The following is a 14,545-nucleotide window of genomic DNA, read 5'->3' on the forward strand; positions in this document are numbered from 1 at the left end:
TCGCGCACCCCCAAATTTCTCGTGCACCCCCCAAATTTCTCATGCACCCCCAATTTCTCGCGCACCCCCAAATTTCTAGCGCACCCCCCAAAATTTTTCACGCACCCCCAGATGACTTGTGCGCCCAATTTTTTTTTAACCCCCCATATTTCAAGCCTAAACCATTTTGCTGTGGGAATGGTTTCAAAAATATACACTCCAAAACCATTAAGTGCATAAGATGGTTTTGAAGTACAACCTATAATTAGAATCATAATTGTTTTTTTTTTGGTACAATTATAATCATTATTTAAAACCAGTTAAATGGTTTCAGATAGTTATACACTAAAACCATTTGTATTGTAAAATGGTTTTATGTGTGTTTTTATGGTTTCAAAAATTCTGGAAACCATTATGCTGGTTAAATGGTTTCAGATAGTTATACACTGAAACCATTTGTATTGTAAAATGGTTTTATGTGTGTTTTTATGGTTTTAAAAATTCTGGAAACCATTATGTTGGTTAAATGGTTTCAGATAGTTATACACTGAAACCATTTGTATTGTAAAATGGTTTTATGTGTGTTTATATGGTTTTAAAAATTCTGGAAACCATTATGTTAGTTAAATGGTTTCAAATCACAATTATTGTTTGTAATCTAATTATAGGGTTGTACTCTAAAACCATCTTATACACTTAATGGTTTTGGAGTGCATATCTCTGAAACCATTCCCACAACAAAATGGTTTAGGCTAGAAATGTGGAGGGGACCAAAAAAATAAAATTGGGGGGCAAAAGTCATATTGGGGGTGCATGAGAAATTTGGGGGTGCATGAGAAATTTGGGGGTGCACAAGTAATTTGGGGGGTGCATGAGAAATTTGGGGGTGTGCTAGTAATTTGGGGGGTGCACAAGTAATTTGGGGGGGTGCACAAGTAATTTGGGGGTGCACTAAGTAACTTATGCGTGGTGCATAAGGATAGCTTATGTATAATAACCAATCCCGGCCATTGATATCTCTCTCGGTTAGTTCCCAATGTTAATAGATCCAAAAAATCTCTCGTCGATTAACATAACACTCAATCATCATCATCATCATCATGAAAGATAGATAATAAGATCATTATGACTAACCAATAACAGACTATGAAACTATTTACAAACAAAATGATGAAAATAACAAGAAAAAGATTGAGAATGTGAGATGAAAATGAGTGATAAATTTAAATAACAAGAAATTTAAATTTTGCATTTTGGTGATAAATTGGCACCTTCTCATTTAAACTTAACAGCATTAAAATATTAACTGCATCAAATTTGATTGCCTGTCTTGCAAGCATAAGAACAAAAAATGAAAATAGTAAAGGAAAAGATAATATACTTTTGTATGCACTTAACAAGTTTTCACAACAAAACTGGGCATGCTCTATGTCCACAAATCTCGACACAAATAACTATTAATGAAAATTGGTACATGAGAAATTAAGATTTAACTATATCATCAGTGATAAGTAGCAGCAGTTAGGGAATAAGCCTGCCGAATGCAGATGTTAGTGCAACAGGGCCAGTCATATACAACAGCTTTTCTCATCACCTCTTGAACTAATATGCATGCACTTGCAGTATGCAGCCTTTCATTTTTGTTGGACTATAAGAGCATCCAGCTTGACAAAAACAACCAATTCTTCTCTATAATACTTTCTCTGCAGGAAAGGTGATTAATATTCCTGCTTATAATCCTTTACTTGTTACATCACAGCTTTATATAGACAGTGATAAAGAGCAAATACAAACTTCCTCATCTACTTCTACTTCTACTTCAACACCAGCACAACATAAAGATATACCACGCTCCTATAAACTGGTTTACCACCTTAAGTGTTTTGCAGCTCTATCATCTATTACTTTCTATTGAATTTCCCTTTTAATTTGTGCGATTTGGATGCTCCTATACGTCCATTAGAAGCTGCTTTATCTTTCCCCATACCCTGCGGCTTTACTTTTCCCTTCCCACCACCGTGAGTGAAACTTTTGAACTGGCTTTTATTGCCGTTTTTACTTCCTTCTGACCTTCCATTTGAATTTGTATCATTAGAATGCCTACTTCTCTTGGCAAATCTGAATTCGTCATTGCTCCTAAACTTCGATTGTTCAGTTTTGCCTGTCTCAAATTTCTTTCTCTTTTTTTGTTGACTGTCGTTCTCTTGGGTATCTGAATTATTAGGTTTCCTCCATTCCGACCTACAAAGGAGAGAGGGATACATGATAGGACTGTAATTCAGCTTCCAAAATATAATAAATCAGCTAACATTTTTTTTTCGCAAGCAATAAAATCATACCCCTTGGCAGCTGAAACTTCAGGCGTATTTTCTGTATCAATAGTGGATGCTTCGTTTGATTTTCCATGTCGATTCTGCACATCAATAGGCACCGTAATTTGTTTATCAAACATGAAATCAGTCTGATATTGAACCATCTAGAAATACTACAATTTTCGAATGAGGCTGATATTGAACCATCATGTAACTATTTTATATATACAAGTTAAAAACAACTTAAATAAAAAAATAAAAAAAAAAAAAAAAAAACTAAATAACATTTCCACAAGTAACTATAGCTTTGATATAAATATTCTTTTTGCCTTTGAGTAATTGAGTCTACTAAATTGCAAGGATCTTATTTAAAGATATGATGCAAATGCAAAAGTTAATATAAATCTAAAGCATAAAAAGACAACTGATAAAAAGAAAATAAATTAAAAACTAAAAATAGATGCAGATCATTCACTCTCACTGTGATTTTAGCTTTCATATTGAACCTGATACCTCTGTTGAAATTTCCCCTGTCAGCAACTTCCGTGCTTTTGGATATGGATGCCGTAACATATGACTAGATTCAGACTAAACTTAAAGTATAATACCATCACAGCGTGTTATTTAATATGAAAAGCAGTACCTCTAAAACTGTCTTGAGAAAATCCATGTACTTCTCTGGGGTAACCCCTCTCACAGCAGCAGAACCGCACTTACGAATTAATATTTCAAATATGACTGTGACCTATAGACAACCAAGAAAACATGATTCTTATAGTTCAATCCATTATAAACAAATGGAGCACAATCATACATGATTAAGACTAGGAGCTTGATATTAGAAATTAGACATGCCTTTGTTTTAAAATGATGTCTTGAAACAGACGACCAACGGATGATTTCAGAAACAACATCTGAGAGAATATTCTGCAACTCTCTTGCTTCTAAGCAAGACACCATCACTTTAAAAAAGCCCAAGACAGCCTGTTACAGATATAAAGTTAAACTCTAAGCAATGACAGAAATATGCTCCAACAATCATGTGATCTTGAAAATGTACGACGACACTCACTTTAATGGTTTCCGTATCTTTGGAGTGAAGCAAAGATAAAAGAGAAGGGACAAGATCAGAAATGGAGACACAAAGGTTTGCATCCTTATATACCAAAACTGACAGCGCAGATACTGCTCCACTTTTTATATGGGGAGATGAACCGGAAAGATATCCCATTATCTGTATATTCCGGAAAATGCAAATCATTAGCTCAAACTATTACATGATATAATTTTTTTACATAAAAAAAGTTCATCCAAGCACACTGAAATTGCCTTGATTGCAAAATTATTGGCTTGAAACAACAGAAAAAAATGCGTTATTCAAAATACGCTCGATTGATAAAAATTAAAAACAATAGTGGACTTACCATGCTAACTAATTTGTGATATGGTTCGGTAGGACCAACACAGGATAAGTCTCCCAAGCTAGAACTTATATTTAAGAGTAAATCGCAAGCTTCTTTCCTAGCTTCATCATTTCCCTACATGGTACCATTGCATATGATTTAGTACAGCTATTATCTCTCCTTGCTGATAGGATATATAGCAGACCAAGCTAAACCAATGAACTAAAGAAATGTGTATGGTATGTATTTGAACTTACATCTTTTAATGTGAGGATGATTTCATTGAGAATAAGAAAAGCCTTTGAGTTCACATCCTCTTCCAAACTAATCTGTAGAATGCATATCAAGGGAAGAACACTGAAGTGTAAATAGTATGTACATCGTCATTCATTGATCAAAAACAAAAAGAGCAAGCAAATGACTTGGCTATGAATGACCTCCCAAAATCTCAGAAAGAAACCTCTCTAATATACAAATGAACCAGACTCTTACAGAAAATTAATGCAGATATGTAAAGTGTACATTTGTTAACTCAATTTCACAGTTCGGCCAGAGGCAAACGGCACAATTTCTAAAGAACGTCAGTAACAACCCTAAATTCTGAAATCTACACTCTTCGAAATGAAATCTACAATATAGTTTGTTACACCCAACATCTCAAATTAAGTGTGATTTTAGCATATAAAAAATGTTTCAAAATAAATGTCGCTTTGTTTTCCCAATGTGACGTTAATTTTTTTCCTCTACCTCTTATTATTGTCTACACCATTTCTAAGTCATTATACTCCACAATACATTTATGACAATGGATAATTTTGTAAAATTAGAAAATTCATTCATTTATGATTTTTCTTAAATCTATATAAAAAAGATAAAGGGGTATACACTGTAAAAACAAATAGATTGGATACACTTGGCCCATTTTAATGGTTTGCTGGCCAAACTTTATATAGCGAAGACCAAGAACAAAAGTAACGCGTATGACGTAATTCCTCAAAAGTGTTTTAGACATTATTATGTTCTACCTCTCAAATGCTCTTTCCTCTATATTCTCAGTTTTTGCAAACTTTTTCACTGCTCAAATACATTCAGAATCCAAGTTGCTCCTCTTGATCCAAGTTTTTTTTTGGGTTTTCCATAAAGCAAACTTTTTCACTGCATCAAATACATTCAAAATCCAAGTTGCTCCTCTTGACCCGTTTTTTTCCTACTTTTGGGTTTTCCATAAAAACCCACTACTGCAACCATGAGGAGTCGCACCACACGCGACTCACAGGGGCAGCTGTTGAAACGGGCCGCTGCACTGCTACGATAGTGGTGCTATCTAATGCTACTGACTACCTACAGCTCAAGTCTAAATACATATACATATCCAATTGGTAAAAATAGGGATAATAAAGTTGCTAGTATGCTATATGGGTCTGTATCCAGGTATTTATTATAAATAAACAAGGTATTTGGAAGAGCTAAAAGCAGAAAATGGATTTCTGCAACAAAAAGAACAGTGTGTTTAATTCCACGATGAACAAACTTATAAGCCCACAATGACCCACCTTAGACAACATAAGTATGGCCTTCTTTCTGAACGTGCGGTCACACCATGGAAATACTATTTTCCAAACACATGCATAGATGCAAAAATATATTATAGAAGGTGACACGTCTTCTAATCTAAGATCAATGGAAATTGACACAACATATATATAAGAAATAAAATAATATCTTAGTTAATATTTCTGACCTTCACTATATGTACCATCAGCATGTGAAAACAAGCAAACCGGCCTCTAAGAGAAGCAACTTCAGTTGGCGGCTTTAGACCAAGTAATAAATCAATTAGCTCCATATTTTTAGGAGAAGAATAGCATGGGTGCACCTGCATCATCCAGTAACAACACTGAGACATATAACAAGAGAAAATGAAACAGAAAAAAGTGTCACTCAAAGCATACCTCCAAGATTTTGCTCAAAGTGTTGTATGCTTCATGACGAATACTCTCGTTACTTACCTACATATCAAGCACACATTAGTTAATTTTTTTACAAATTACATTTGTTTGTCAAAAGAATTGAAAACGGAATATAATAACAAAAATAAAGCACTGCTCAACCTTTGAGAAATACCTGAAAGGAATGTATAGTTAAATTATAAATTATCTCAACAAGATTATCATTGGCTCCTTCAACAAGACAAGATGCTATCTCCAATGTCGCGCACCTGAAGAATAACAAGACTTTGGCTTGTCATCAATTATGTAATATGTAATAACAAGGAACTAAAAACAGGAGATAGTTGGCTATATTGTTTAAGATGATGTAAAGCTCAATCATAGTTAATGCAGCTAATAAATAAGAAAGTTGACTTTAGAACGAGATCAACAAATGAAGAATTCTTGATTATTTTTATCCAGTTATAGAAAACTGTAGTTATGGACCAATACTCTCTAAAAGATAAGAAGTCCCGTCTAAGCACACGAATGGGGACATCTATAATAACAATTCTACACATGATCTCTAGGGCTAAGCGTGGATAATACAAGCATGGCAAGGAGAGAAATTGAGTGAATAGAAACTGAAACAATGAATTGTTATTATAAATCTGAAAAATCTGTTTGTTATATGAAACTTTGGCAGCCACACTATATCTCCACCAGCGCAAGTATTCTTGTATAAATTAGTTACTAGGTTCACCTTTGAGAACACCCCTTCTCATCACTTGGCTCAATGTCCAACGCTTTGCTAGTCAATACTTCATCTTCACCGTCACAATCTACAAGCTCAAACCTCTTGAGCAGAGACATAAAAACTTCTTTGGTTATAGAAGAATCTGCTATCGAAGCTAGGCAGCTGATTGAACCCTATAAAAGAGAGCCAAAATGTTTAAATTAATTGAACTATCATATTAGTGGGCATGAAAAGCCAGAGGAAAGTAGTTATGGACTTTTAACAAAAATAGTCCCAAAATGCAGTCCAAGTTCAGGTGGGGATATCATACCCCATCAGGTATAGACTGGGGTTCTATTTTTCACCCATGTCGGGGATCAGGACGGGTACGAGGCTACCTGAACCCTATCGGGTTAGGGGACGATAAGAGAATGGGTTCGGGTACGAAGCAAAAACCGTACCCTGCCCTGATGCCATGTCTAAGTAACAGAGTAATGTTCAGCCGAGAAATTCTCCGAAATTATATTCACATGATACAAAAGAGTGAGTTTTAAATATTTGAGCAAAACAAACAAGGCATAAGAGAATGGTATCAATATACAGGGGAGAATCAGTAAAATAATTGAAAAATGTGAAACCTTTAAAGAAATGCGTGTTTGAGGAAGTGAACTTATGAATAAATCTGATAAAATATGAAGCAGCTGATTTGAGTTTGATTTCAAGGCATTCATGTTTCTGGTAGCAGTTTTCTTTGAATAAGCAGGTCGCATGCTGAACTCTAATGAAGAATCATGTTCTGCATCACAATCTGCCTCGTTCTTTTTAGGGCTAAGTGCAGCTTTATTCTCGTTCACAAGAATCTACATAAAATTCAAGATCATTTACATGGAAGTCAATTGAAAAAACAAACAAATAAAGTCACGATAAAAACAAAGTTATCATCAATTTAAGAAAATGTGACCTGTAATGCCGTGGAAACATTTTCATGCATGGAGAGGTCCTTTTTAAGAAAAGTAGCCAGCACGTCACTTAGACGAGAAAAACTTTTGTATGTATCAGGTGCACGACGACAAAAGCTGGGAAGCAATCCCCATAATTCTTGGGCACGAACCAGAAGATCTTGACTGACCTCTGACTTTTTTACTGGAAAGAAACCAGCAATGGAAAAACTGAGACAAAATACATTTCTCTCAACATTGTAATATACTAATATCCCAAAATAACTATTGGTCAAAATTTAATTTCCTTTTACTATTTTTCCCCATACAAAATGGAAATAGATTATTTATTTACTTTTTTGAACTATATTCTCAATAGCACCACAAATGCGAGCGGCCACAGTACCGGGGGGCAGAATTGGGAGCTGATGCGACACTAAATACTGGTGTTGAATTTCACTTGAGTGAATTTTTGCGGCCACAAATTGCAGCAAAAACATGTTAATTTGAAATACCAAGTTTACCCTCTGTTATATTTGAAAGACCAATTTTTCCCTCGGTTATAGTTGTTAAAAATATTTTTTTAAGGGATTTTCTAGTCATTTCCGTTTATAACTTTACGTAGCCCTACCCTCTTCGCACTCTCATTTACGAAGATCCAGCCTCTGTTCTCCGCACTTGTGCGATACCTAGCTGCTCTCCTACCGGCTTCCTTTTTAGCTACGGTGACTGCAATTTTGGGCGACAGCAAAGGCTGCAGCAACAGTGAAAGCCACATTGTGTGCCCTTCTCAGTTTTGTTTCTACTCACTTTCTCCGCAGCAACAGTGAAAGCCACATTCTGTGCCCTCTCAGTTTTGCCTCAGTTTCTACTATGGCATCATCTCAAGCCACAACTTTCTGGAGTCCTGGTACCTCAACTGGCAGTTGCAAAGGTCAGGTGTCCAAATATTCCAATAACAACCTAGATATAGCTCGGGAATGGAATTTGTTGTGTGAGAATGAGATTAATATAGACGAGGGAAGGAGGATGCTGAGGTGCTAGAAATTTCCAATGTCCAAGCAGGAAAAAGACCCGCAACTAGTGCTACTAAAAATAATGTCAAAGGCCCTGGATGTGTTTATGTTAAAAAATCCAGAAGTATCTCAAGGCAACGGCTCGAACAAGGCAAGCATCTATAGAAAGTTCTTGTATGAAAGATGCAAGAGCTTTAACTATTTAATATATTTCCTGGTGCCTTTATAGAAATGGATTTCCTTATAATGGTGTGCAGTCTAAAGCTTCAAGTTGATGGTTAAAACTATTTGAAATTATGGACCACACTTGAAGCCTCCAAGCTACCAGAATTTCCCTAGTTAAAAACGGACCAAGAGTTCCCAAAGCAAATGTTAAAAGGTGATGAGATAGAGTGAGCTCAATAAGGATGCTCGACATGTCCGGTGCATGGGCAGACACAAAGTTGAGGAAATTGGTTAATTTCTTGTTCAAAAATACAACACCGTGATTAAAGTAGCCCAGTGCAATAGAGGGAACATTATAAAGGAATTACATGTTATGTTATCGATAGATATAGATATTCAAGATGTTGAAATATACCTTTACGGCTAGCCTTCTTAAAGGACTTTGCAAGAGGCATGATATGCTCCACGTAGTAAGAAAGTGATGCTCCAGTAATGTATTGCTTCAAGATCGGCACTAGCCAAATATTTGAATAAGTATAGCTGTGTTCATCAAGAGATATAGGTACAAATGTGAGAAATCTCTCAGGTCCCATAGCAAAAACAGCAGACCCAATGCATTTCTGAATCTGCAGAACATTGAAAACCAGATGAAACAGTGATCAGTAGATTAGCTTTACTTTATTTTCTACCAGGACATAAATAATAGTAACTTAGTCAAGAGTCAAGACCAACCAACATCAGACAAAACCTACTACTACATCATGAATGGCCAATGAGAAGGAAAAAACCATGGAGATAATGTCATTGTTTTAATAGAGTTCCAGATTTTAGGGAACCCAACAGCATAATAGAGGCAGCAAAAAGTCACGGAGGATGGTACCGCTCTCATACCCTGTTGAAATATGTTGTGTTTCTGTTGGTAACCCGAGGCCTTTCAATAGGCATCTAGCCCAACGAGAAACGTTTCATGTCTCAAAATGCTGCACCAAAACACATGCAGCACCCGTGTTTGGGATTATATCATTGGGCATTTTGTTATAATTGGGCTTAGGACAGTTCACTCCTTTATGTTTACTATATATATTGTAAGAGTAACTATTGTACTCATAAGCTTTGCTCATTTTAATGAAACCCTAGCCTCTTTTTGTCTTCTCTTAAATACAAAAAGAGAAGACAAAAGCAGGCTAGGGTTTCATTAGTATGAGCAAAGCTTATGAGTACAATAGTCACTCTTACAATATATAGTAAACATAAAGGAATGAACTGTCCTAAGCCCAATTATAACAAAAGGCCAATGATATAAGCCCAAACTATTATCTAACACCTCCCTTCAAACACTACCATAAGCATAAGTACAAAAAGAGAAGACAAAAGGAGGCTAGGGTTTCATTAGAATGAGCAAAGCTTATGAGTACAATAGTTACTCTTACCATATATAGTAAACATAAAAGAGTGAACTATCCTAAGCACAATTATAACAAAAGGCCAATTATATAAGCCCAAACTATTATCTAACCGTCTACAATATCAACTAAGGTTTTGGAAAGTATAAACTGAAACTAGTCATTATACCAATGGAGAGTTACCAAAGTTGAGCCATGAACGAACTTCGATTGTGAATATGCTTATGGGAGTGTTTGATGCACATATAAAACAGAAAGGGACAATGTTGTTCTATTCTTCTTGATTCCACACTTTTAGACAGTAGAACCAAAAAGTACCATTTTCTATCCCAATGATCCTGGGTAGTTCTATCATATTATTTAAAATATATATTCAACATAGAGCAGAATTCTTATGTTTCGTTCCATCACATTCTAAGACTTGCAATTTGAGCTTATCTACCACAACCCAAAAAGTTAGCTCAAGAGGTAACGATTGCCTAAACCTTTGAAGGACAAATTTGTTCAATATACTACCTAAAATGAACTACTCCAGAATTTCAAAATGAGCGAGAAACAACACATAATGGAGAAAGAAATACATAACATGATTAATTAAGGTATGGAGATTAATCTATCAAACATCTAGAATAGATCAATGTAGAAGCAGCCAATACATCCAAAGAGTCTTTCATCAGTACTTACATGCTCATTATTAGTCTTGCCGTCGGAAATTTGAATCATCAAGTCAGCAAGTTTAAGCACAATATTCTTCATAGATACAAATGAGAATCCTCCTGCAACCAACAAAGATTACGAAGAATGAGATTTGGATGATATGTAGTTTGAGTACAAATTTCTTTTACAAAAGAAACAAGATATCCTGCTACATAAGGAAACTAAGAGAAAACATGTGAGCCTAAGAGGTTTAAAATTGTAATATCAACACTTCTAAAAAATGTGCAGAGCACCAAATTGAGACCATAAATGCAACAGTATCCCAAAGTATCTCTAAAGAACAAAGAAGTAACATGCTTAACAATGTCATTGAGTATCTAAATATCAATAATTAAGACCAATTAGATAGATCAAAGATTTTGAAAAGAAAACATTTCATCTATAATAATAACCAAGACCAATTAGATTGATAAAAGAATTTGAAAAGAAAATATTTCATCAACAGTGCTAATATAGTAAAAGACAGATCCATACCAAGCTCAAGAAACAAAACAGATATGACTGACAAAAGATGCTCATTTGGGATCCCATCAATAGCTGAGAGGGTGTTCTCAAAAACTGCACATGTTGATTTTATTGCATTGCCTTCCAAACTTAGCTGACTATCATCGTCAAATGTTTGATCTGTACTAATTAATAAGCTTTGGGAACCAACTCGATGCTTGAGCACATCATTCAAGATATTTGATGCCTGTGATGCAGTGTTTCCCTCAGAAGTTAGAAGCCCTAAGTTCAACATTTGCAGATTGAATCAGAAGATTATAATATAGAAACTGGAATATAAGGCAAGAGAAAATACTAAAATATGTACATGAAAGATCGCTTCTACTACAATGACTCCACGGTAACATTATCATTAATACCTAACATTTTAACTGTTTTCATTTGCAAGTTATTTAGATATGACTGTATATTCACAGTATAGAAATTTTATATTTGGAACAAGGCACAGCATGCCATAAAAAGTCCCTGCAGGCTGTACCAGGTATCCATGGGAAAAAACAACCAACCAATGCGCCACAAGTACATGGAAAATGTTTTATAGAGGGACTATTAATATCCAATATATTTTGATTTCTAATTTAATTAATGACGCATTGACATGATCAATTGGTAACACAACTCTATTTTTTTGCTAAAAGAAAAACCAGAAGAAAGATGGTTCTAAATACAATCAGGTGAAATAAAATAATCTGAATTAAAAATAAAAATTTAAATTAGATTAATTGCAATTAAATCATTTCTATAATGGATGAACATAGAAGCATCATACATACCCATCATAGATTGACAAACTAGAGCAAGGTTCTTGATCCATAAGCTTGATTGTCCAGTATAAAGTAAATCCATTGCAAGTTTTAATACGTTTGCTGCCAAAATCACAGTATCCAATGGGTTCTTATCACCCAAAGATACAAAAGAAGCAAGAGAAACTACAATGTCCCCTAACTCTAGGACTATATTTCGGACTCTTGAAGTTTCAAAAATAGCTTCTACAGTTTTAAGGACGTGCCTTGTAAGCGCAGGGATCTGAGAACCAAATAATTTATGCACTTCCGAAAGAACTTTCGGAACAATTTTTGGAGAAAGATTAGGAGCAACCAGATTAACTACATTTAGTACATGTAGGACTTCTAGGTGCTCGTTCTTAGAAATTCCGTTATCTTTACATGCATCAACAGTCCTCGGAGCAGTCAATTTCATTGTCAAATCAATGCACCTTTTCAGCTCAGACAAAACCAACCTGCTAGCGTCCTTGACAACCGTGGAGGATTTGAGAGACCGAAAAAACTTCTCAAGAGACTCTAGACCACATCTTCGAACCTAAACAAACATACAACCAACCAATTAAGCAACATGAACACTTCAAAATAGTAGCCATGTTCATGAGGTATCAAATTCTTCACAACAATTTGGATTCCTTATTTTTTACTTCTATTGTTCAAACTTATATACCAACACATATCGTTGAAAATTAATAGGAAAAGAATACTTAAATACAGTACTATCATACTATGTATTGTTGGTACTGTTTTTTTTCTACTAAAAAATATAACCAACTCTCTTAAACCTTTTTTCACCTTTTCTCAAGCGACTAAATGATTTATGAGGAGTTTAATTGGAATGCACCAGCAATGTAAAAAAAAAAAGGCACATGTGAATCCAATCACATATCACCAAATACATATTTGGGGAGATATGTTAGGAACTAACATAACACTGTATATGATTGGATGTATGTGTAGAAGTTTTTTACACTGACTGTGTATACACATCAAATCCTTGTGTGTCATTTTCACATAACACGAAGAATAATAGTTAAGGAATCGCTAAACTAAACCAACAATCTCATAGTAATGAAGTGAAAACCAATGTTAAGGCCTGTTTGGATAAACAACTTATTTGCAGCTTATAGTGCAAGTGCTTATGATGATAACCGCTTATGTGTAAGCTTACATAAGCTATTATTTTTATCGGAAAGATAAAATAAAGATAAATTATTTTTTCTATATGCTCCATGCTATTTTCATAAATTATATTGAAGCCCTTGAGCTCAAATAAGTCAATCCAAACATTTAACTATAAATTAAGCCCTAAGTGCCCAATGCTGATTGTGTTACAAGATAAAATAACATTTAACTAGAAATTCATGCAACAATCAATGTATAATTGGATATTAACTAAACATTGGAAAAAAAACATAGATTGTGTGACCTTTGGGCGCTTATCAATGGAGAACTTAAGCAAAGTTTCAAACCCTAATTTGATGGAATCCCAATCCTCCAAATCACAAAACCCAAGCAAAACCCCAACGCACTTCACCGCAGCCCTCAAGCTAGAAACACCCAACCCCTCCCCCTCCCTAACCAGCAGCATTCCAACAATTTCCGCCGCTTCCCGCGCTTTCTCCGACGAGATAGCGCCAGTTGGCACAAGTGGAAGTGCGATGGCCATGAAGGACGCAAGCGAGGACAGTGATACAGAGTCCAGGGAGTCGGAAGACGCGGCGGTGGAGATGGCGGCGGCGAAATAGGCAGGAGGTGTGAGGGGGAGCGACTCGGCGGAGAGGTTAGAGCGTAGAACAGAGGCAACGGCGAGGAGGTGGCGGTGGTGGGGAGCTGGAGATTTGGCGTAACGGTCCATGAGCTGCTGGCAAAGGTCAGAAGCGTCATTGAATGTTTCCGGATGTTCTTCTTCCATTGTTGTTTTTTCCGATGGAGTGATTCCGCCGATCGGAGAGTTTTGAATTTTGTGGAATGAAACGAAACGACGGCTAAGTGATGGTGAAGAAGGGTTTAGTTAACGATTTAGGGGTTTATGCTTTTTTATTTTTTTACTTTTAAGATAATTTTTTAAAAAAATTAAAAAGGCAAAGAAATTTTCATTATTTTATTAAAATAAAACATTTTATCAAAAAATAAATAAAAAATACTACCTCTTATTTTGACAAATGAATAGTATATTTTTGTGTCTTATAATTATGAACGGAGGTAGTATATTCCAAAGCACAAGATTTATTTTTATTATGGTTTGACTAAACTTTTCTTATTTTTATGTAGAGTTTAATTGTTGTGCACTGTCGGTGTAAAGATTCTTTACACATACATCTAATGATATGTTGCCACATCATTTAATGAATTTTGACACATCATGTGTTTTTAAATACCATACATGATGTGTCAGTATATTATTGGATGCATGTGTAAAATAACTTTATACAGACGGTGCATATAAATTAAATTCTTTTATGTAACACAAGTGATAATATATATTTGAATTTTTTTTAAAAAATGATAATATATACTTGTCAATATAAATATATTTTGATTTCATTCATAATATTAGTCTCAATATAAAGTAGACAATAATCAAAGACTTGAGAACTACTAACAATAAAATATAATTATAAATAATTTTCTTGGGAAACACTCCTTTTAGAAATGTTCT

General features: G+C 34.9%; 1 protein-coding gene across 1 annotated transcript; it reads right to left on the bottom strand.

Moving 5' to 3' along the window:
- Window positions 1–1,257: 1,257 nt before the first annotated feature.
- Window positions 1,258–13,896, bottom strand: LOC123900022 (RRP12-like protein). Its single transcript, XM_045951311.1, has 19 exons — window positions 13,313–13,896; window positions 11,875–12,421; window positions 11,072–11,323; window positions 10,565–10,656; window positions 8,893–9,103; window positions 7,320–7,501; window positions 6,997–7,218; window positions 6,386–6,552; window positions 5,819–5,912; window positions 5,647–5,703; window positions 5,436–5,570; window positions 3,952–4,023; window positions 3,716–3,829; window positions 3,364–3,525; window positions 3,147–3,275; window positions 2,935–3,036; window positions 2,319–2,392; window positions 1,856–2,220; window positions 1,258–1,805 (listed from the first exon to the last, which is right to left on the bottom strand). The coding sequence occupies exons 1-18, from the start codon at window positions 13,796–13,798 to the stop codon at window positions 1,881–1,883; spliced, it is 3,438 nt and encodes a 1,145-aa protein (XP_045807267.1). The 5' UTR covers window positions 13,799–13,896; the 3' UTR covers window positions 1,258–1,805; window positions 1,856–1,880.
- Window positions 13,897–14,545: the final 649 nt, after the last annotated feature.

The sequence above is a fragment of the Trifolium pratense genome, linkage group LG7 (assembly GCF_020283565.1).
Source record: "Trifolium pratense cultivar HEN17-A07 linkage group LG7, ARS_RC_1.1, whole genome shotgun sequence".
NCBI classification, from domain to species: domain Eukaryota; kingdom Viridiplantae; phylum Streptophyta; class Magnoliopsida; order Fabales; family Fabaceae; genus Trifolium; species Trifolium pratense.